The sequence below is a fragment of the Urocitellus parryii genome, chromosome 5, assembly GCF_045843805.1.
Source record: "Urocitellus parryii isolate mUroPar1 chromosome 5, mUroPar1.hap1, whole genome shotgun sequence".
Classification (NCBI taxonomy): domain Eukaryota; kingdom Metazoa; phylum Chordata; class Mammalia; order Rodentia; family Sciuridae; genus Urocitellus; species Urocitellus parryii.
In genome coordinates, this window is record NC_135535.1 from 183,849,996 (window position 1) to 183,874,168 (window position 24,173).

Consider the following 24,173-nt stretch of genomic DNA (forward strand, 5'->3'; position numbering starts at 1 on the left):
CCAGTTGCAGGAGCTCCCCTATAATCCCAAACAACTCAAATGTGTGACGTTATTCCGGAGTAAAGAATGTTCTTCCGGACTTTGTGAACTTCCCTAAATGTCTCACGGAGCTTGCTGTCAGGAAGTCCTTCCGTTATGGGTTTGCCACAGTGATGGCTCATTGTGGGAATTGTTTCTGCAAAGACAAGCTTTAGGAATGCCCTTGGTGCAACAGGAAGTACTTCTAAGTGGCAGATTGCATAGGGGAACCAGCTCTGTTCTTCATTTGAGTTCAGTCATCTGCTTCAGGGAAACTAGGGATCTCAATTTACTGGTATAAGAAACAGGAAATCAAATTCTCAAAAGAAATGTCAGTGCAACCAGAATGTTGAACACCGCATGATACATAGCAAGCTGATGTGGAATATCCATCACAGTTGGTATGGGAGATGCTGGTTTCCATACTTGGGCAGTTTACATGGAACTGGAATAAAATAGAATCTCTCAGAACACTTCCCTTAAAGCTGGGTAGACCATAAAGAAGATTATGGTGCAGACTGTCATGACACTATGAAGGCCTCTCCTTTGTTGTGTATACAGCCTAGTGGTGCTAGAGTGTTTCCAGTCTTCATAAGTCAACCCCATAAAGTCTTATTCAGAAGAGCTGGGACCCCAGTCAGGATATTGATGATCACTGACTTTAAAGTGGTCATTTTTGCAGAAATCAGGTTGGTTCCTATAATTCACTTTTAAAAACATTCCCATTATCAGAACATGGAACAGTTCAAGTTTTTAAAAAAATCCTAGACTGATTGACCCCAAGCTCAATGATCTTCAGATTTGCAAGCTTCATTTTTTCAGTGTAAGTAGAGGTGATGAATATTTCATAGAGATTTTATGAGGATTATCAAGTAAAGCTTTCTAGGTAATAAATGTCTGAAATATAGGAATGATTATTTTTCTTTTGGCTTCCAAGATGCTATATCCTGTGATCTCTCTGCTCCACCCCCATGTACTGTTGGATCACTGTTTCTAAACACTTCTTAAATCGTGGTCATCTTTAGCTAAGAACTGTATTCATCTTATCTTATTTTCATCCATACTCATGATTTCACTATGGTCTATATCCTGGTGATCCCCAAAGCCTTATCACTCAACCCAGATCTCCATGAATTTAGAATTTTACAAGAGTACAGTGAACACATTCATTAGACATTTCAAACATCTGAAATAGCATATTCAAAGCAGAATTCATTTTTTCATAAATCTGCTCATTCTCCTCCCAGTTAGACTGTAAATTCTGGATAACAGGCACCATATTGAGATACGATTATACCCTTAAGAGTCCAGAAAAATGCCTGGCACATAGGATTCAATTATCTGAAGAAGTGAAGGCTTCAAATGTTATGTAAGAAAAATAGCACAGGGCATGACAGTGGTGCAAGCCTTAATACCAGTAACTCTGGAGGCTGAGGCAGGAGAATCACAAGTTCAAGCAAATTAGTGAGATCTTGTCTCAAAAAATAAAAAGGGCTGGAGATATAGTTTAGTCGTGGAGTACACTGTGGTACAATCTCCAGTACTGGGGGGTGGCGGGGTGGATAGCAAGGCCCATGAGACCCTTCTCTACCCTGAATTGCTCAGGGAGAAACCACCCTGTATGATTGTGGACTAACAGCTGGGCCTAAAGCTCTGCCTTTTCTATTGCACATGCTACTTTGTTTCATTTCAATGGTCATAGGCAACATAAATACAAGACCCTTCTCAACCAGGGAAGATTTTATTTAATAGTTTAAGTTTTTGAAAATGTAGATAAACATAAGCTGTTCTTAGAGCTGGATAATAGATATGCTTTTAACATAGAATTTTAATCCTAGAATGATTTTTCTAAAACAAACAAAAAAAGAAAAGAGAAACAACTTCATTCCTAGGCCTCTTGCTGTAGGCAGGTTCCATGGGAATGCACAAAAGAGGCAGGGAAACAGTCCTTATGGAAGACTGTGAAAATTTCCTATGAGGTTCATCAAGTGCCCTTCTCTTCCCTTTGCTTATTCATCCAGAGTAAAGTCAAAGGGTTCAAAGTCTTTCCGGAAGCGACGAGCCAGAATCTCCTCTTCTTCCTTGCTTATTTGACACTGCCTCCAGTCAGACTTGTTAGGAATATTAAGAATAGCTTCACTGGCCAATACTTCCCTACAGAAAGAACAAAAAGAGGTCAAAATCAGAAATATTTGCCCTAAGCCCCCTCCTCCTTCCTTGGTCTTTCTCCAGTCAGACCCAACATCACCTAAAGAAACTATACATATTTCTCTGTCTGCTCATACTGTTCTCTGCCATCTTGTCTATCAAAATAATACCTATTTTAAGTGATCAGCTCAAGTCCTACCTCTTTCCTGATCCCTCATATCTCATTTACTTTTCCTTCTCTGGAACAACTTGAACTTATAATATTGGTACTTAGAGAGGCAACATGGAATAGTAGGAAGAGGGCAGGCACTGATGTCAGAAAGATCAGAAACTGGATTCCATTTCTAGCTCTGCCACTATAACCTGAACAGACTACTTCATCTCCTTAAGTCTTGATTTCCTCACCTATGAGAGGCAAAAAAAAGCACCTACCTTACAGGATTTTATGAGGTACAAAGGGGACAATCAAAATACTATATTATCTATGATCCTGCTTTAAACTGTAGTTTGGTCATCCCAACTAGAACATGAGTTTTCCGAGGCAGGTGCAGTCAGGTATTATAACTATTCTGACTTAAAATGCTTCTGCATCTTATTATAGGGGGGTCACACCTATATAGGCACACCAACACAAGCTCAATATGAAGAAAACAACTTATTTTGGTTCTCAAGACCAAAGATACATATACACAAGTTCCTTCTAATTTCTGTTGCTTTATATTTTTATTTATTTTTATACATTAGAAATAATTTTATGTTTCTACTTGGTTCATTTTCTACTGTGAAATTACAATAGAAGAGTTGGAAATAAATGATATGAGTCTTCTAAAAGTCAAAAGACCTGAGCTCAAGTTCTAGCTTCCTGAGCAAACCTCGTGCCTACTTCTTCATATGCAAAATGAAGACAGAACCACTATTCTTACACAGCTGAGGGGGATAAAATGGCTTTTCAAGGCACACACAAACATTATTGGTGGGACTGCAAATCGGTGCAACCACTCTGGAAAACAGTATGGAGATTCCTTAAAAACCTTGGAATAGAACCACCATTTGACCCAGCTATCCCACTCCTTGGTCTATACCAAAAGGACTTTAAAACAGCATACTACAGTGATGCAGTCACATCAATGTTCATAGCATCACAATTCACAATAGCCAAACTGTGGAACAAACCTTCTATAGATGAATGGATAATGAAACTGTAGTATATATACACAATGGAATATTACTCAGCAATAAAAGAGAAAAAAATTATAATATTTGCAGGTAAATGGATGGAGTTGGAGAATATCATGCTAAGCAAAGTAAGCCAATCCCCCAAAACCAAAGGCTGAATATTTTCTCTGATAAGTGGATGCTAATCCACAATGGGGAAGGGGCATGGGACAAGTGGATGAACTTTGGATTGGCGAAGGGGAGGGAGGGAAGAGGAGGAGGCATGGGGGTAGGAAAGATGGTGGAATGAGATGGATAAGTTAACCTAGGTACATGTAGATTTCCTCAATCGTGTGAACCTACTTTGTGTACAACCAGAGAAGTGAAAAATTGTGCTCCATTTGTGTACAATGAACCGAAGAGCATCCTGCTGTCATGTATAACGATTAGAACAACAACAATAACAAAAAAATGGCTTTTCAAGTATTTTGTTAAGTATAAAATGCTATTAACTACAAATCAGTATTTGGAAAAACAATGTTGAAATATCAGTGACTATCATAAGCACAAAACCATTCAAAGGATCTTCCTTTTGTTGGCTTTACATGTCTGTGGGCTTTATATGTCTGTTTATATCATCACTGTATATCTGCATCTGTTGTCAAGGCAACAACAAAAAGATCAAGTCAGATGTTTGGAGTGTATAACACTTTTATTCTCATTTTCAATTATCTCTTTGAAAATGTAGACGACTACATTTACTGGATTTATCCAATGGGATAAATGAATGAATTTATCATTCCAAATGAATACAGGAAGGGTTCAAGGTTCACTCTCAACCCAGTCTTAAAATATAGCTGCAATTCACTGACAACAGTATTATATAATTCATTCTATACATTTTTTACTCCCTTCCATACTCTTGTCTTTTCTTGTCAACCACTTTCTGTCTTTGATCTTTGCATAACTGATTCTATTCCCTGTATGATCTTGCACTCATGTTTTGCCTAATATGAGAAGCACAAATGAAGTCTCATTGAGACTCTTAGAACTACAGAATAATGAGGTTAAGACCTCACATTTGGGTCTACCAGACCTGGGTTTGAATCACTGTGTGATCATGGGCATGCAAATCAACCAGGCTATCCAAAAAAATTGCTACTAGCCAGATGTAGCTGTTTGAATTTAAACTCTAATTAATTAAAATTAAATAAAATAAAAAATTTAGTCCCTCAGACATTTAGCTACATTTTCAAGTGTCTACTAGCTAATGATTACTATACTGGATAGTGTAGCTTTATAGAACATTTCCATCTTTGTGGAAAGTTCATTTGGTACTGCTTTAGAGTCTCATTCTCTATATTGGTAAATTGGGATGACAGTTCCTACTTTATGGAGTTGTAAAGATTAAATAAGACATGAAAAAATGTATGTAATGTTTTTGGCATAGTGTCTGACCCACTGTATATGCTCAATGGGTAGCACTTCACGCTTCTAGCTGAAATGTCCTCACACCAATCTCTGCCCTCTAAGTCTCTCTCTAAAGTTCAACTTTGACCATTTCTTAAAGCTTTATGCTTCATAGAAACGAACTCTTCTCTCCTATGAATTTCTAAAGGACAGTGCTCTCCAAAACTCTGTCATGGTGCTCTTCACATTTTGTATCACATGACTGTCATATATGTAAATACCTGTGTTGCCCTAAAATTATAAGTTCCTTCTGAAAAGGACTATTTCCTCTTTGGCTTTTTATTAATTATTCATGCAGACTACCACTATGTTTATAGTAGATCTAGTGAAAATACACTGAAATGAAGGAAAACATACAAACCTTCCAAACTGCAAAGGAAAATTCTTCTTAATTCTGTGGAAAAGCTTCTCTCCTGTGTCAAGTTCAACATAAAAATATGCCGCGCCAGGCTGTGCAATCTAAAGTAAACAGAGTTGTATGAGGACATACAATAGTGTTTTGAAAACCTAAAATCCTAACTCATTTCTTATAAGTTCTGATTTGGCAAAGAATTCAGTCTAGAAGGAAAGAAAACAGATATGCGAGTAGCTGCAGATCCCAAACTACTTAGTGGAACTATAGTTTAAAAAGCCATCACCATCACCATCCTCTTTTGTTTCACCTGCTTGATGTCAGAGTGCTCTGGGATTTCCAACAGCTCTAACTGTTGCTCTTGAGCCTGGGTAATGAAGGCATCTTTAATGTCATCAGTAGCACAGCAGCTGAGTGGCACAGGAATGACCTGGGCAGAGGTGTGGGGAACAATGGGAATTCTTTGTACACTTTCCAGAGAGGTTGTGTCTGCATAGTCTCAGAGAAATAGCAAATCCATCACAGGGGTAGAGAAACACCCCTCAGCACAGACTCTCCTCAGGCCAGACAGGCCTTTGTCAGCCCGTCTGTAGGACTTAAACTTATGAGCTAGACTGCCACTTGTGGGAGCCAATCTCTGATGCAGGAAAAACTTAAGAAAGATCTCTCTGTTTTTAAGTCAATGCCAGCTCCTATATAATGTATGTGGCAGAATCAGGCCTATTTGAAAACTTAACAAATGAGCCAGAAAGAAACCACCACAATTACAAATTATCCATAAACAATTGCCAAATTTCTGAGCTGCTAGCCCCATGCCAGCTTCGAGATTACATCCTACCTCTAAGGCTTCACTCATGCAGGACTTCCACACAAAATATCCAAACCTTTCTAAACTCTTACCCGTAAGGCCCGTGTCTTCCTTGGAACCTTCCCATACATTTTCTAAACAAGATATCATCTTGCTATTCATTTACATCCATCATGTACTTTCCTATGAAATCTCTGGGGTAATCATTAGATACTTCAGCCTTTTAAATGAACATTATTTAAAAATTGTTATGAAAATTCATATTAAACACTTTAAATATTAAACTAAAATTAAATAATAAAGTTAGCCATTATTTAAATATTTATTTATCAATATCAAGATTACCAGAGTGTCCTTCCAAATTTCTAGATAGATACCACCTACCTGTAGCTGGAGATGATGGCTTTTATAATTTCTCTCAAAAAGAACACATCGCTTCCCTCGATTCTTAAAGAAGCGTCTCAGTGTAGCCTTATACTTCTCCACTTCCTCCACCACCTCTGCTGAAAGCTCCACTACTGACTGGTAGTGTCCAATAGGCAGAATGAGGACATGGTCATCAGATAAGCCTCCTTTAGCCAGGGCAAGGTAGCACTAAAGAACAGTTGAGAACAATATTGCATATGTATGATCCAGGGAGCAAAGCTTATGCAAAGAGTAAGCTTATGCCAGGCATGGTGGTGCACATCTATAATCCCAGCTACTGGTAAGGTTGAGGTAGGAATATCACAGGTAAGGCCAGTTTGGGCAACTTAGTAAGACCCTATCTCAAAATAAAATAAAAAGGGATGGGGATGTAGCTCAGTGGTAGAGTACTTGCTAGAATGCACAAGGCCCTATGTTCAGTCCCCAGAACAATAAGTAAATAAATAGTGAGACTGAGGATGTAGAGAAAAGTGCTTAAAAACACTATTAACAGATATTCTTGAACTTTTTAAAAATCTGGTTTTGGATGTAACAAACTTTTATGTAAGAATCAAATAAACTGGGAATATACAAGAAGACTTTTGGCTTCACAGACCAGAGTTGAAAATTGTAATAAACACCAATTGGGTTGTTCCTCCCAGGCTCTAAACTTAAAACCAAAATTTCAGTTATCACCACTTGCCCTTTAACTACAGAAAAGTACCACTTCTGATTTTAAAATGACCACTATCTGCCTCCCTGATAATATCCAGTTCTCATATCTCACCCCCAAATACACACAAAAAAGACAAAGATTACATGATTAGCATCCAATGTCCTTCCAGCTTTAAGCTGCTGATTAAATTGTACAAAGTTAAGGGAAACACAACCTAACAGGGTGGAAAGAAGGAGTTGAACTCAGATACATTAAAAGAGATAGAAAACTATGGTTTCTAACAATGAATCTCAGTGTTCAAAAGTAACTAAAACATTTCTGTCAAAATAAAAACATGCAAGACTGTCCTATTGTCAGACACTCTGAAAGACAGACACTGTGAGTGAATAGACAAGGGTCCAATTAATACCAATGCAGACAAATATAGAATTCAAAATTAAAGCTCAAGAAAGGTGTCATTTATTTCTATCTACAATGAGAAAAATCCAATACAATGACAGGATATGTATTGAAAACAAACTAAAACATAAGCCTCCTTGATTTATTTGGTAGAGAGGACCAAGCAAATCTACAGTTAGTTTACCACATGACTAAGTTCATCAAAACCTCACAGGCACTAAATTTTTTATTTTACAATAACCGTTTTTACTGTGTTTTAAAAGGTTACTCCAGAAGTCTGTCTTCTGGCCTTCTCTTTGTCACAGGATCACTGTCATAAACATCAACCTGTATTCTGTGATATGAATTCTTTGTTTATTAAAATCTAAACTAGAGGCTGGGGATGTGGCTCAAGCGGTAGCGTGCTCGCCGGGCATGCGTGCGGCCCGGGTTCGATCCTCAGCACCACATACCAACAAAGATGTTGTGTCCGCCGAGAACTAAAAAATAAATATTAAAAATTCATTCTCTCTCTCTCTCTCTCTTTCTCTCTCTCTCTCTCTCTCTCTCTCTCTCTCTCTCTCTCTCCTCTCTCACTCTTAAAAAAATAAATAAATAAAAAATAAAATCTAAACTAAATAGCTTCCCACCTCTAATGCATACTTCCAGTTCCTGTGAACAGTTTCACACCTGCAAAATATCCTCCTACCCTTTCAAGTGCTCTTTCTAATCTCTTCCATGCTTAGGTTATCTCAAATAATATATAAATAGAACCTGAATGTTTTTCCCAGCAATAAAACACAATTTAAAAACTAATTTTGCAATAATATGTTTGGACTCTAAGCAGACTTTTTCCCCTTTTTATCAGTTTGTGGCTAAGGGCCATCAGCATACATCCCTCGAGGAAGACTCCACAGGCAGAGAAAGCTAGAGGGGAAAGTCTAATAAAAGGTGAACAAGAAGAATGGCTTGAGGGGGGGATTCTAAACCCTTTGCCAGAGACACAAAGGTCATTAGAAGTTTTCAAGGGAGTTCTACCAGACAAAGGACAGTACAGGCAAATAAAACTTGACTACTATGTCTAGGCTCTAGGCTAAAATGTTCATGTGGCCTCCTACTTGAGGTGTTAACTGAGTCACAAACAAGACCTGAGATGCTCCTTATGAAACAGAATAACTTCCCTGTGAGACATGAAGAGTTTATCAGGGCTCTTTTCAGCCTGAATAAAACCATACACTTGCATGCAAATTTTTACACAGGTGTATTATTCTAATAGCCATAAAGTGAAAAAAACTCAAACATCCCATAAGTGGTGAATGGATAAATAAAATGTGGTACATTCATACAAGGAATACTATTTGACAATAAAAATGAATAAAATACTGATACATTCTATAACATGGATGAACCTCAAGAAAATATAATGCTAGTAAAAGAAGGCCGACCACATATTATATAATTCTAGTTATATTAGTTAAATTAAATGTCCAAAATCCCCCACAAACCTATAAAGACAGAAAGTACACTAGTAGTTATCTGGGGCTGAGGGTAGGAACAAAAATTAACTGCAAATGGGCACATGAAATTTTATTGGAGTGATGGAAATGTTTTAAAACTGTATTACATGATGGATGCATGACTCAGTAAGCTTACTGAATATCACTGAACTGTATATTTAAAATGTATATGTTTTGTATGTGGATCTTGCCTTAATAAAGTTAATAAAAAAAAAAATGAGCAGGTGTCCTCTCTGTAAAAGGTAAAAGTCCATGGAAGTAACTCACATGTGTGCCAATGTTGACCACCAAATGCTTTTCCACTTCAGGGCTGGCAAGGCAAAACCAGCAAGGTCCTGGAGGCTGAGCTTTAAGTGGAAGAAAGCCAAGTGTTACTATGGTCTAAGCACTATAACATATAATCACCATATAGAATTCAGCCTTGTTTGATATTTATATACTGCAAAGACTGCATACAGCACTGCAGCAATGGGTTGGACATGTGCTCCTCAATATAGCTATAGCCACGCAGCACCATTTTCAATGAAACTAAACCTCTTTTAGAAAAGTTCTGAATTGATAACTAATCCACAGGTAGGTGATCCACAAACAGATAATCACATATTGACTAAAGTAGCACATACTGGCAAAAGGCTGCAATGAAAGAACTCTGGACTGGGTGCAGGTATACTACTTCTAGTCTCAGCTGTGCCAGTGTCAAATCTCAAGATCCTGGGTAACATTTTATACTCCCAATAAAATGGCCTTAAAGTCCTTCCTCTCAGTTTGATTATTCTATAATTTTATTAACCTATAGGTTTTGTATATACTTTTTACTTCATCATGTTATTGACACATTTTATTTTTACTTTTCCTCTTAATGACTCTCTACAATTACCTTCTGCCAAAAGATGATCTCTTTATAATACTGCTTTTCAAAAACTCCAAAATAATAAGAAACCTCTGAAACCAAGGTACTTACGAGGTTTGCGAGGCTGCTTTGAGTGAGGAGATTTGCTATCTCTGCCTGTGGATGAACGCTTCCTTCCCTGCTTTTCATTTAAATCAAAGAAGAACTGACAGGCTGAATCTTCCTGGAACGACCAAAGAGAGAAAAGTATATTATTCAACTAACTTTTAAACAAAAAGTCAGTTATTCAGACACAAGGGAACATTCCAACCACATCTAGTCTGTTTCCTATAGCCCTTCCTGCCAATTCTAGGGAACAAAAATATTTTCCAACCCTGGTGCCAGGATTCTCAGTCATATATCTCAACATACCATGCTATCAACTTCATTTCTTAGGAAAAACAAGTTAAAATTAAGGCTATAGAGCAATTGTTACCTAAAACAGAACAATATGAACCTACCCAAAATTCCTTTTCCTTTCTCAATAGGGAGAAAGGAATAGTCCCACAGTTTCACAGGTTGAACAAATCTAATTAAACTTTAATTAAAGAGATGAGAAATCAGAGCCATTAGAAACAACAGTAAAAAGAGAAGACAAAAAGCCTTTTTGAAAAGATAGAAATGTCCGAGAAAGCATACCATGAATCCTAATAAGGAAACTTGATATTTGTTGCTTTAGTGGGAGAAAAATTATTTCAGAAAAATCTATAATTAGGAAAATTTATTCACAGTGAATCTTATTCCCTTATAGCAATCATGCTAAAATTATTATTATTATTAAAATTATTATTTAATAATTATTATAAATTATTAAAATTATTATATTGCTACCAAGCTAGATCTCTGCTTTAAAAGCTAAGAATAGATAATCAACTTTTAAACAAGGGAAAACTTAACATATGAAAAACCCTAATATATGAAACAAATTTAGACAAAGACTTAACATGAAACTGTGAGCCTCAAATTACAATAAAAAAATACTAGCTTAGTCGAAATCTACTTATACTTCCTAAACACTACCATAATTTCCCAAGAAAAAAAAAGATTTTTATTCTGAGGATTAAACGTGTCTTATGTACTAAACTATACCCAGGAAAAGTACAACTGGCACCAGGCATGGTGGCTCACACCTGTATTCCCAATGACTTGGGAGGCTGAGGCAAGAGGATTGCAAGTTCAAGACCAGCCTCAGTAAATTAGTAAAGCCCAAAGCAACTTAGTGAGATCTTTTCTCAAAATAAAAAAAGGCTGGGGTTGTAGCTCAGAGAAAAAGCACCCTTGGGTTCAATTCCCAGTACAAAAAAAAAAAAAAAAAATACACCTAGCAATCCTGGCAACCCAGAAAATACCACCCCTCAACCAGAATGTACCTCAGGGATAGGAATTTGCTTTCCTATGGATGCTTCCTTTCCAGATTTTCTGTAAGGATTTTCAGTGACATCTGGAGGCTGTTTTACCAGTTCTGCTGTATCCATTAGTTTCATGGGAATAATACTGAATGCATAAAGATACTTCAGAGAAAAAACAAACAAGCATAACATTAAGGGAAATACTGTATATCCAAATGTAGTAAGCCTATATTACTGTGAAGATTTCACAGAAAGAACCTGAAATTGATTAAAAGCCTGCCCGAGGCTCAGAGAATATACAGTGATAAATCAAAAGCCAATTCAGTGGCCTCTGTAGAGGTAGCCAAGCACTGATGAAATAATAAGCAACAAATCAAAATCCAGCCCTTACACCAATCAAGGGCCCTTACTTAGATTAAGGAGCAGAATCAATTGTCCAGAGGGACTAGCTCCATAACCTTTGAAGACAAGCTGCTTCTATCTATGAGTCCTTCATCTTTATGAATAGATTCTATCAACACTATCATTCTTTTTTCCTAATGAAACTTACAATTGGAAAACTCAAGGTTTCCCTCTAATACTATACAAATTCTGCTATATATGCTGATAAAATTTTCTTAAGAACTAGTAGCAAAGAAGTAAATAGTCATATATAAATATCTTTCTTTGACTTATAGAGATTGAAAACTTTAGATGTGAATAGATGCTTAACCTTATCATGATCGGGGAAATGCAACCAAGTAAATCTATCAGACTGGCAAAAGCTTCAATAAAAATCTGACACTATCCAGTGAGTGTGGAGAGGAAAAGAAAAAAAAAAAAAGAAAAGAAAACTATACTGCTAGTAGCAGTACAGATTGGAACAAAGTTTTGAGATGAATGCCTGCCTAACTTTAAAACGTGCATAGTCTTTGGCTGAAATGTGAGTTGCTTACATGTCTCTGAGAGTAAAGCTATAGACTGAAAATACTTAAGAGTACTATTTAGTTTAAAAAGTCAATTAAAAATAATTACAACTGGGTGAGGTGGCACTCTCCTGTAATCCCAGCTACTTGGGAGGCTGAGGCAGGGGGATTGCAAGTTCAAGGCCAACCTGAGCAACTTACAGGGACTCTATTTCAAAATAAAAACTACAAAGGGTTGGGGATATAGTTCAGTGATAGACTCCTTGAGTCCTTGCCTGGTATGTGCAAGGCCCTGGATTTGACCCCCAGCACCTCAAACAAACAAACAAACAACTACAAATCTAAACTTGCTAAGAAAGAATTGAGCTTAGAAGCTTAAAATATGAAAAAGAACTAAATATGTTTTGCTTATCTTTTGTATGTACATTTTCTGTGGCATATTATATAGGAATAAGCTTTAGATAATTCAGGCAGATGATTTTGCCTATTTTCCACTGGACCAATTCTGATTTTAGCTCTCTCAATCCACAACAAACTGTTTTTGGCCTAGGAAATCAGAAATGCTCTCAGGGACGTGAGAAAAGCAACCTACCCTTCTGGTATCTTCTTCTGTATCACCTGAACTATTTTCTAATACAAATGAACTATTTTCTAATTCAAGGATGAATTTCAGACATCACTAATAATTTCCAAAACCAAAGAAGACGTAGGTAAATCCTTTGGAAAATTTTATTATTTCAGCTAAATGAAGTTGTTAAGAGAAGCAAAGAAGAATGCCATCTAAGGGCAAAGTCACAAATACCCATAGAGAAAACCACATGGATGTTTAAGGAAAGGAATACCGTTCATTTGATAGTTTGCTTTTATTCCACTGAACCTATTTTTTCCCAAACCTTTCTCTAAAATATCCTAAAAAAAAAAAAACAAAAAAACAAGGAAACCTAACCCTTCATCACTTTAACTCTACAAAGGAATCTGAAGCTGGTGGGATTTTTTAATTGGGGAGAAGGGAAGTTCTGAATGCTACATGGACAAGAGAAACAAACAATAAACAAGCAGACAATGAACATTAACCTACTGCCAAATACTCAAATCTTTACCTTTTTCTTTTCTGGATTCCCAACATTTGCCAGGGCTATGAACCGGGTGGCATGCTGTGCATTTTCTTGTAGAACGACATGGTTTCTAGAACATATTTGAGAGATTTTTGATTTTTAACTATGAAATATGACCATGAAAAGAGCAGAGGTCCTAAATCCACCACCACAAATCATATAATCTCAGAGAAGTTACCTATCTATCTTGCAGGATTTATCTATCCATCTGGTAGTTTAAAAATTCCTAACTCACAAGGTTGTTGTTATAAAGACATGAGATCATGTCTCTGAAAATAACCAAAATTCCAATGTTTGGTTTCAAGAAAAGAGTTGTGAGATTGTCAAAATGTTAATAATTGCTGAAGCTAGCTGGTGGGAACATGATGGTTCATTTTATTATTCTTTCTTCTTTTGTGTAATAAGCTGAAATAGCAAAACTAAAAAAAAAAAAAAAAAAAAAAGAGTGTTCTAAGTGGAAAAAACATGCCTCTAATAGTAACATTTACTATGTTTTTTTCTCCCAGGTAAAAATATAAATATACCAAAGTATCTATATAATATAGAAAAAAATGACTAAAACTATATATATAACAAAATACTTTTTGAGCTCTTCTATGTTTTAAATGTTTATTTCACTAAGAAACAATTATTTTAATTAAAAGAAAAAAAGTAAGTTAAGTTCAAACAAACAAAAAGCAGGGGGTAGAAGGAGAGACCTGATGCAAGTACTTGATTTCTAAACTGAAATAATTCCACAGTTACTATACTGAGAGTTGAACTTTCAATACTATACAAAAAAAATTGGTTTGATCCAATGATAACAGGACCTAATGTTCGATAAAGGACTACAATGATTATACAGTAGTATAACCTCAGACCCTCAAACTTAAAGGGACCTTACAGTACAATTCCTTTTATTTCAAGTTAGGGAACAAACTCAGAGAAGACGAATGACTTGAGGGTAATTTGTTCCAGTGCCAAAAGGAACCAAGATGATATAAAACTAAAAATGAGCAAGATACATGTCTATTCACAGAAGATTCAAGACAAATTCTTCAAAAAGTCAAAAAAGAAGGAAATGTTATTCACCGATATGGAAGCCTCTCATAATATGACTTTTCCAAGGCAGCGAAATGATATCTTGGTTTTAAGCTTGTGGCAAGACTGGAGACCAAGGCAGAGCCACATTTTTTGGTATCCACTTCTCCCTGATAAATGAAAACTTGGTCATCCATACAGACTCAGAAATTATCAGGAAATAAGATTCTTTGAAACATCTTTGAAATTTGTACATGGATACAAATGTAAGCAACAGAATTTGTTCAGTGAATTTCATACCTATGGAAATCAGAGAAAAATCAAACACAAAGCTACTGGACTATTATGAATGGAGAAATAGGAATAATTATTAGAAACCACAGGTTAAAAAGCAAGGTAACTGCTCCATACTAACATCCAAAACACATATTATTAAAACCTTTTTTAGAAAGTAAGGTCTTTCTCTGGAGCCCACAAAAATTTGCCTCTATAATGTGCTTTGTAGTGCAACTATGTATCTGTCAATGCAGAAAATAAAATTTAAAAGCTAGCCTTCATATCTCTAAGGATCCAACAGAATATTAAAGGATCTCATCACAAGGCATATAATCCTTTATTTTGCTACAGTTAAGGAAACGGCAGTTTGCACCAACACCCTTGCTAAAAGGCTTCTAAGTAACACAGTTTTTCAAAAGTTAGGCCTGTTCCCAGAATATCCCTAGCTTCTGTTAATAACCAATTACATGATCTCTCTTCTCAAAGAAATTATTAGCTGGAAATAAATTAGCAAAGTTTATTTTCTACTAAGTAAGGCAGGGACTTCCTTTTGTCTTATTCTTGCCTCCTTTAAGTTTCTGCTGAGAGGCAGGGAATTGTTCTTGAAGTTAGTCATAATTTCTTAGGGACTGGTGGATTCTATGGTTTCTTCCCCGTAAATATCCTGTAGTTATTATAAACTTTAATCAAAGTCCTTTTTTAGTACCCCTCCACACACACACACACCAAATGAAGGGGCTTAATTTTCCCATCTTTCCTTACAGAGCACTACACGTCTTTCTCCTTTCTATCGTCAGTTTGGTACTCCTCTGAATCTTCCCTAGCTTTACTATACCATTATGCTGCAACTAGCATTAATCTTTATATTCTAGGTGAAACATAACCATGGGTTGGTAAAGGAAGAGAGCTTTGTCCCTTCTCCTGTTAACATTTTCCCTGATAATCTCTGCTATTTTGAGTGCTAAAGTTGGCCCTGGTCTACAGGTCACTATTCTAGCTCATCAATGATAATTATAAACCCATTCATAGTGTTTTGTCCCCAAATGCATTCATTCTTCAATGAGGCTCAGTTGATGCTTTCTGCCCTCACATGTAATCTTTCCTTCCTCCTTCCATCATGTTGGGATTGAACCCAGAGTTAGGCAAGTACTCTACCACTGAGCTACAACCCCACCCCACACACATTTACAAGATATTTCTTAGGCTGATGTCCACCAGTATAGTATTTCATTCTCCACAATAGCTGTTACTCCTGGTATATATCCTTGAGATTACTCACAAATATTAAAATCAAATGCAATAATGAGCTCTAATGCATTCTAATACTAAAGTATTTCTAACAGAGAAGCACAAAATTTAAAAAATCTTTTCCACATTTTTAGATTACTAAACTCAATCCCACAATTATTCAATTTTTAAAAATACTTTGATAGCCAAAAAGCAGTAATCTAGACTAGAAAGAGGAAAATACAACTATAGAACTGTCAATCGTAAATCTTTTCATTAAAAGTAAATTCTCAAACCATATTAAGAGAAAGTTTGAGAGAAATAAAGCAGAGATTAAATTTAAAGAACCACTCATTTATAATTAAGATTTCAGTAATCTCATTTGTGAACCATATTTTTATGAGATCAACTTTCGTTTTGGTCAGTTTATATAGCTTTAAGAATTCTTAAAAACTTCACAAATGATTTATTGTGAAAGGTATCAAGAGTTAATACTATTCAATATAAAGAGAAATTTTTTTTAAAATGAAAAAGTCAACTTAAGCCAGTGCAATTTACTTTTAGAAATTCCAACAAGCACTACTCACAGAAGAATTCCCAAAGTTCCCCACATACTTGGGCCATGGAGATGTGAGCAAGATATCAACACCCTTAAACTGGGATGTTGAACACAGTATTGTTCTCAGGGAAGACACATCCTTAGGACTAAAACTGTAACCTGGAATTGGCTCAGTTAATGACTCTGTCCCACTGAGATATACAATCTGCAGGCCCGAGCTTCCAGTGAAGACACCTTTCCGACCTGGTTCAAAAAAAAAATGGACAAGTTTTAATCAAAACTGCAGGAATAGAAAAAATAAGACAATGAATCTTTCTTTTCATGCCACAACTCTTCTATATCCCTGCCATTCTATATGCCTGAAGGAGTGTAAACTCCTGTAGCCCTTCCCTGGCTGCTGCATATCAATGTTGCCTGACTCCAACAGTTCAGTCTGAGCAGCCCTTACATGGAGATTGCTGGTATGCATGGGTAAGTCTGTTCACACCAGCTGTGATACAAATATTATTGATAAAAGTTTGGAAGGAGTGATGAAGAAGAAAAAGGCTTTCTGCTCTTTAGAGAAGACTATACATAGACTAAAAGAAACCTAGACTTAAAAATAGGAGGAGGCAATAAGAAGAAAAACTAATTGCTCTGAGAAAGCTATAGTCTACAAAAGGCTGCAACTTCTAACAAAAGGAAAATATATGGAAAGAGCAACTGTTTGAGAAAATTAGACTCTACTCTCCTCTAAAATTATATTCCCAGCTTGTCACCTTGATGCCATTCCTTCTGTTGTCTCCCAGATCTTGTCCTATCAATTTTTTACCTCCCTTTTTGAGTTTCTTCTCAACTGGTTCTATTTAGAAAAGAACACAATACACTCAATCATCCCCATCCAAAAAGACATTCTAAGGAACTTTCTCCATTTTCAAATTTTTTGAATAGCACCTGCTCTCTAAGTGCCTTACCTCTTAGTTTCTTAACCCATTGCTATATAGTTTCCCTCTCTCACGCCTCTCTTAAAGGCCAATAATCACCCTAGAGATTCTATGAACTTGACAATATCTTTATTACTCCAAACAGTACTATGAGCACCTCCCTTAGCCTACCCACTAGCTGAAGATATCTCCCTATAAAGTACATCTACCTACTTCCCTTCTCACTATATTTCTTCCTTAATAACTCGGTCCTCTTCTCAGCTTTATTTTTCATCTTCCTCCACAAAGTCTAGACTATTTAACATTGACCCTGTTTATATAGCTAGAAAAAAGCTATTACTTCCAACTATATGTTGGGTATTCTGCCAACACTTAAATCATATCATATGTTCACCATCAAACCACTGCTTGGAAGCTGGGGATGTGGCTCCGTAAGAGAACTTCCCTAGCATGCATGAGGCCCTGTGTGTGATCAGCATGACAATATAAATGCATAAATAAACAAATAACTACCTATTCTTCTTGTTATGGGTCAGGCTATACAGGCAATGACCAAAAAAACTCCATTTTGCCCTGAGACTCCACATGATATAAAAATCAACAGTTGCTTAGCATAGCATGTTTGGCAACACAAAATGGCAATTCTTATACAATGTAAAATTGTTCTCTTTGGTTCCCATTTTTCTTGAACAATGTACCCTGTCAGAGACTGATTATCTAGAGATTAGTAACCATTCTTTAACTTGAACTCAAGTAGAGACGTTTTTGACCCACTCCCTCTTCTGCTTATGATTTTAGATCTTATGATATTTCTTTATGGCTTTGAATCATAGCAACAGCCACTTATGATTAATATGGCTTTAGACTATAAAAGGTGTACTCAAACCCCAGAGCAGGGGGGTAGAAGAGTGTAGACCTGAAGCCTTCCCCTTGGCCTGCCAGCTGGTGGATCCTGACTGCCAGCTAGTGAATAAAGGTTCCATCTCCTGCTCCAAGATGGACTTGGTGATTTACTGCAATCTTGCCATAACTCTCTCACTGGATCTCAAAACTCATTTCACAGAAATAAGCCAAGTATTTTGGAACTATTCATCTGGAAAAATGACTGTCAAATATCTATAGTAGGTTTCTTACTCTAAATCTAAAAACTACACTGATAATTGCCACAAATCAGGCCTATCCTAAGAGCTACAAAAATGGGATTTCAAAATGTATATCTCAAAACTGTGGTTAAAAACAAGCAAAGGTGCTGACTTAGCTCAGTGGTAGAGCACAAGCTTGACAAATGTGAGGCCCTGGGTTCCACCACTAGCAACATAAAAACAAAATACAACAAATAAAACAAAAATAAAAGCCAAACCAAACCAAAACAAACAAAATAAATAAAAATAGAAAGTCTTTCCTCAGTTTTTTGCTTAAAGGAATCTCATATAATGGGAGCAAGACGAGATTGTTTACTGAAGGGCCACAATGAAATATAAACACTAAAGGCCAAGATGGACTATTGTGAGGAGGGAGAAAGAGGGCATTTATAGCAAAGGAAATACCTGCTTCTAGAGAAATAAGACAACAAAGAGGAAATGAAAACAACAGTGAAACCATTTTAGGCAAAATGAGTTGAATGATAAAAGAGGCAGAATAGTAAGCAGGTGGGGGAAGACAAAAGCAAAATTTGAGTGCTTTTTAAAGTGGCCAGATATTATCAGTGTAGTTTTTAGATTTAGAGTAAGAAACCTACTAAAGAACCAATACATACAATCCAGAGGGTTGTTGTGGGGGGCGGGGGTGGAGAGGGACTTTAACCTGGAATTGAAAAGTGGATCTGAAACTAGAAAAAGTATAAAGGGAATAAAAAGATCAGCACTAAAAACTTGCAAGTTGCCAAAACCTTAGAATGAAATCTAGAGCTAATTAGGAGCCTAACTCACAAGAAAGTAGTATATATCCAGCAAGGTTTAAGGTAAGACCACAAAGTAGAATTTCCTTTATTTGGACATAATTTATACCGTAAGTACTCCATACCCCATAGGCAAGGAGTTTATCCCATTAGTTGGCTGAAAGAGTCTACACTGGGTTATGGAAACATAAGGAGACTGAGGGAAAGTGGGGGAGATAACAAAGGGAAAAAAAAACCACAAAACACTAACTTAAGAGCACAGACACAAACTTTGGGAACCTGCTTCCCTGCAACCAAGTCACCATTTTCTCAGGTAGTAATGTCAGAAGAAATCAGCCAAAAATACATTATTATGTTCATTACAAACACAAAAAAATATCACCTTACCCAGATAAGTAATGTTTTCAGCTAATTCACACCCATCAGCATCTTGGAAATATTTTACTGTTTCCTGGTTATTGGCACCAAGCACGTATGTCTGAATAGGAGCTGGTAAGAGGAACAGACATGACACCATATGGTTACTAGATCTGCTTTGGAACTAAAGAAATACTTCTCTGCAGGAAAAATACCCATAGTAAATATAGTCTGTACACTACCCCAAAGAAATCCTAAATGTAGAACCTGCTCTCCACTAAGGATATCCTATACTCAACCTTGTGGCTTGACTATTAAATGATATCACTAGGCCAATTAAGTGACATTTAAAGTGGATGCTCAACGTATAAGCAGGAAACACAGACCCTAAAAAAGCTTACCAAACACTAAAACTGGAAAAAGCAGAGGACACATTTAATTGCATATTATTCAGTTCTGTCAACTTAGACAAGTATAATTTTTATGGAACTAAATTGAAGCAAATTCAAAATGTGCACATGTGAATTATGCATGTACACTCTTCCAGTACAAAACAAAGCTTAAGAAGGAAATTCTTAAATAACTAACTTGTGAAATACAACACAGTAATAACTGTAGCTCCCAAAATTTTGTAGAAATCATGTTAAATAAAAATAGATTCTATACCTTTCTTGATGCCAGTCTTGTATTCCTCCCATTCAGCATCTGGGGTGGAGCCAAAGAAATTTCCTACACATAACAGCAGCTAAAATGAGTTTTTTAAACAGACATATGAGATTTTTAAATATTAAATAATACATTATTGATAGCAACATTCAGCTAATTATCCTACTTAATGGTCTCTCAGACCAGGTTTTTACTCCTCATCAATTTGAAGAATTTCAATACACAGTTCACAGTCATTGTCATAGTTATTAATTCCATGAATTATTAAACTTTGGCTCACGGACTGTCAAATTCAAGGTGGGGAAAGGGAAGAGGGAGTTGGGGAACTGAACTTCCAAAAGAAATGAGAATTCAGGTATTCCTCAAATATTCCCAGTCCTATACCACCATTCCACCGTCTCTTCTTCTTTAGAATATACGGCGATAGAAAAGTGGATCTCTAAAGAATCCCTTGTGAAATATAAAACTTAAAATATCAGATACCTTGAGAGATATAGGGCATAAAAACCACATTTCCTGCCTGTTGTCTTTATTTGACCTTTAACCTAATGAAAAATTATCTCCATGCCTAGAATACTCTTCTGTATTCTAGTTTACAGTCTAATTGTAACCATACATAACATTGATTTGGGGCTCTTTAGTTTGTGAAGCATCTTGTAGATAGAGTATCTGATTTAACCCATATCACACACTTGTGAAATAGATCTGTGCTTCCCAAACCCAGTTTTTTGGTTTTTTTTTTTTTTTTTTTTGAACTGGGGGTTGAACCCAGGGCTTTGCAAATGCAAGGAAGACACTTTGCCACTGAGCTACATCCCAGCCCCCAAATCCAGTTTTTTTGTGCAGTAATAAAGTAATAAGATTCAAATGCAAGAAGTATAAAAGGTTCTATAGTATGTAGGTTTCTCTTCCCCATCACATTATAGCTACTGAATTCTCATGCTCATACTCACAAAAGTAATTCAATCTAACAAAAGTAGAGAGTCTGCATTCAATCAAGAAATTAATAAAGGAGTCCAAATTTTATTTTAGTATGTTTGACCACAATGGTAAAATAAAATTCAGTAAAAAGAAATCTTACATCAAAGTTTCCACTTTTCTTCTGAATTGCTCGAACTCTATTGAATAAAACATCAAACTTTCCTTCAACATCTCCACAAGCCAAGCTGCAAACAAGAAATAAATATTATGGCAATTCAGCAAACACAAGTGGGTCTACCAGGGGTGTGTGTGTGTGTAATATGTGTGTCTATATATATGTAAATGTTCACGTATACACACACACACACACACACACACACACACACACACACATCTTCTAGATTAGGAAGATATGTGATCCAGTCCCTCTGCAATTTACCTTGAGAGGTTTAATGCATATAAACTATTACTAACCATGAGGCAGCACCTCTTGAAGATGTCACCAATACCTTCAACTCTAAAATTTAGCTTTTCCTTTTCTCCAAGTTGAGTCTGCTTCTTCTTATTCCCAAGTTTTGTCCATATGTCCTGATGACCAAACATCAAAAATCCCCCACCAAGTAACACAGCCCTTTTTCCAAACATTTTTCACATTTTGAACTTTTTATTTCTCTCGTCTCTACCTTAACACAGGGGTTCGGTCACTCATTCAATAAACATGTTTTGAACACCTACACTATGCTAAGTGTAACATGTCAAGTACTATACTAAGAACATGTTAGAATGAGTATAAAGAGGAGAAAGACTCAAAGCCTCAAAAGGTTATAATCAGTGAAGGGAAGACATTCTAGTTATTATAAACATATGAAAAGGAGTGTGAAACAAATCTGTGCAAAATGTTATGGGGCGGGAGGTAGAAAATGGCAGAGGCTGAGGTTAGATGGACTAGTCCCAGGTTATGAAGTGACTTATTCTATAATCTCATTTCTGAGTTCTTCTGATTCTGACTTATATAATTTTTCCACTATTTATATCATTTCCTTAGTGTCTTATAACTCCAAGTATTATAGTTCCTTTTGTTTTGTCAGTATGTCTTTCTGGTGTCCTTTTATTATCCTTATCACTGAACATTTTCAAGCAGGGTAGTGACATGATCTTATATACCTTATAAAAAGATTGTTTTAATAACAGTGAAAGATGGACTGAAGGAAAAAGTAACCATAAGCAAATATATCAACAAAAAGGGCAATGTCTAATGAACATGAGGAAGAGAGAAAGGAAATAAATAATTTCGAATTTAACCACAAATTAAAGTGGGAAGTAGGATGGGAAATGAGGAAGAAGAAGGAATGGAGAATAACTACAAGGCTGAACAACTCAGAGTCCTGTAATATGACAGAAACAATCTAGCATTGGACACAAAGTACAGAATACACTTATATTTCTCTAATACCTTCTCACAAAGTATAGAATACACTTATATTTCTCTAATATCTTCTCTTCTTCCTAATCATCTTATATAAAGCCATTAGTTTATGTTTCTTCCTAAAGAACATTAAATAAGAGATTTCCCTACTGCCTGTAGAAATATAGTTTTCCACAGGTCTTGCCTGTCTCTCCAGTGCTTGCTCCAAATTTTCCTAATATTATCAATTTGGTCACTCTGCCTCTGCCACTCCTAGGATAGTTACCTCTACTAATAGTCCCTCCCTATCCATCCTGAGTCTAAGTTTTCCCCTTCTTTCTAGGCCTAGCACATCTCTGAAGCCTTCCTGACAGTTTGGAAAGTCACTCCTTTCTTAAAATCTCAGAAACCCACATAGCATCTAGGACCAAGTTCCGTCATAAACTATTAAGCATTTTTATTTATGTTCTGAGCACCACTTCCTCTAGGAAGCCTTCCAGTCCCTATTAGTAACCATTCCTGGTGCTCCCACAGGATTCTATACTTCTATCACAGTAGTTGTAAGATGGAATTATAATTGTTTCTGGGAGATACACTGTGCAGTTTGTACATCATAATTCACTAGCTCCTCATCTGGGGCATTTTGTAGTGTTCCTTACCTAAGGAAGAAAGAGACATCAATGAGGGAACAGTGACAACTCCTAACTCACAACCAAATCATCACCAAGATTGCTTTCACCTTCTTAACGAACATTCAAGCCTTAAACTTTTCCTCTGCCATATCATAACTCAACCTAATCTTAGCTGTCCTCTACTTTGGTTTTGATTTGTTTCCTACGCTGCAGTCAGAATCACTTTCCAAAATGAAAATTTGACCATACCATGGCGTTATTAAACGTTTCAATGGCTTCTCTAGATTAAACACAAAAAATTTTACCAGGGCTCCAGCCTCAATTCCTTGGGGGAAACAGTCCTTGATTCCCTCCATTAAGTTAAATACCACTATTATAATCCTCTGTGAACCTTTTTGCCTGACATTTACTATTTTCAAAATTTTACACTTATTTGTTTTCTTTGATTACAGATTATACGCTCCATTAAAGCAGGAACTCCATCTTTGCATCGCCTAGCACTGTCCCTGGCACGACGAAGTTGTTAACTAAATACTTGTTGAACGTCCCCTTCTCTCCCATTAAAAAGTGCGCCAGGGCCATGGCACTATCTATGTCTCCTATCTGCCACTGCCCAGAACCCAGCAATGGGCTTAAGGTCTATAAGCATTTGGTTAACAAATAAATGGGGTAAAGAAAGAGATTAATGAGGGGATGATATATCTTAGGCCTGAACACTCTAAGACGGAGAAGACCAGAGTCGGGGTGCTTCCGTGAGTGTTGCCTAGAGAGTCCCCTCTCAGAAAGGGGCCGACCCCAAGAGCCCAAAGATTTGACCGGTGTTTCCCAGCAGCCCTGCAACCCCCTAGCCCTATTCCTTTTCCTTCCTGTCAAGGACCCCGGCCCGTCTCCATGCGTACATACACGTGCCGCGCGAACACACACACACACACACACACACACACACACACACACACAGCCCTCTGATTCAGGGTAACTCACAGGCGCAGAGGTTTCTGAGCCATCTGTTCCAATAGCTTAGGTTGATAAGATCACCTAAAATTGGAATCCGAACCCGCGCTCCACGGAAAAATGTCAGCGCGCGACACAATGAAACGTCGGCGAT

At 36.6% G+C, this 24,173-nt stretch overlaps 1 protein-coding gene and 1 non-coding gene across 4 annotated transcripts; both read right to left on the reverse strand.

Annotated features, from left to right (window-relative positions):
• Positions 1-1,758: 1,758 nt before the first annotated feature.
• On the reverse strand, positions 1,759-24,173 carry Cwf19l1 (CWF19 like cell cycle control factor 1). Of its 3 annotated transcripts, none has more exons than XM_026394792.2 (14): positions 24,104-24,173; positions 21,192-21,276; positions 20,111-20,189; positions 19,475-19,576; positions 16,296-16,510; positions 14,257-14,375; positions 13,171-13,255; positions 11,187-11,327; positions 9,889-10,000; positions 9,195-9,274; positions 6,336-6,545; positions 5,454-5,573; positions 5,153-5,250; positions 1,759-2,172 (listed from the first exon to the last, which is right to left on the reverse strand). In XM_026394792.2, exons 8-14 carry the CDS (start codon positions 11,298-11,300, stop codon positions 2,028-2,030), a joined length of 879 nt encoding a protein of 292 aa, XP_026250577.1. In that variant the 5' UTR covers positions 11,301-11,327; positions 13,171-13,255; positions 14,257-14,375; positions 16,296-16,510; positions 19,475-19,576; positions 20,111-20,189; positions 21,192-21,276; positions 24,104-24,173; the 3' UTR covers positions 1,759-2,027. The 3 variants fall into 3 exon arrangements, with proteins under 3 accessions (XP_026250577.1, XP_026250575.1, XP_026250576.1); XM_026394790.2 differs by having other exon boundaries at positions 24,050-24,157; XM_026394791.2 differs by lacking the exons at positions 19,475-19,576; positions 20,111-20,189; positions 21,192-21,276; positions 24,104-24,173 and having other exon boundaries at positions 16,324-16,382.
• Positions 5,763-5,909, reverse strand: LOC113187172 (small nucleolar RNA SNORA12). Its single transcript, XR_003301389.1, has one exon. It is a non-coding gene; the product is annotated as a small nucleolar RNA SNORA12 (small nucleolar RNA).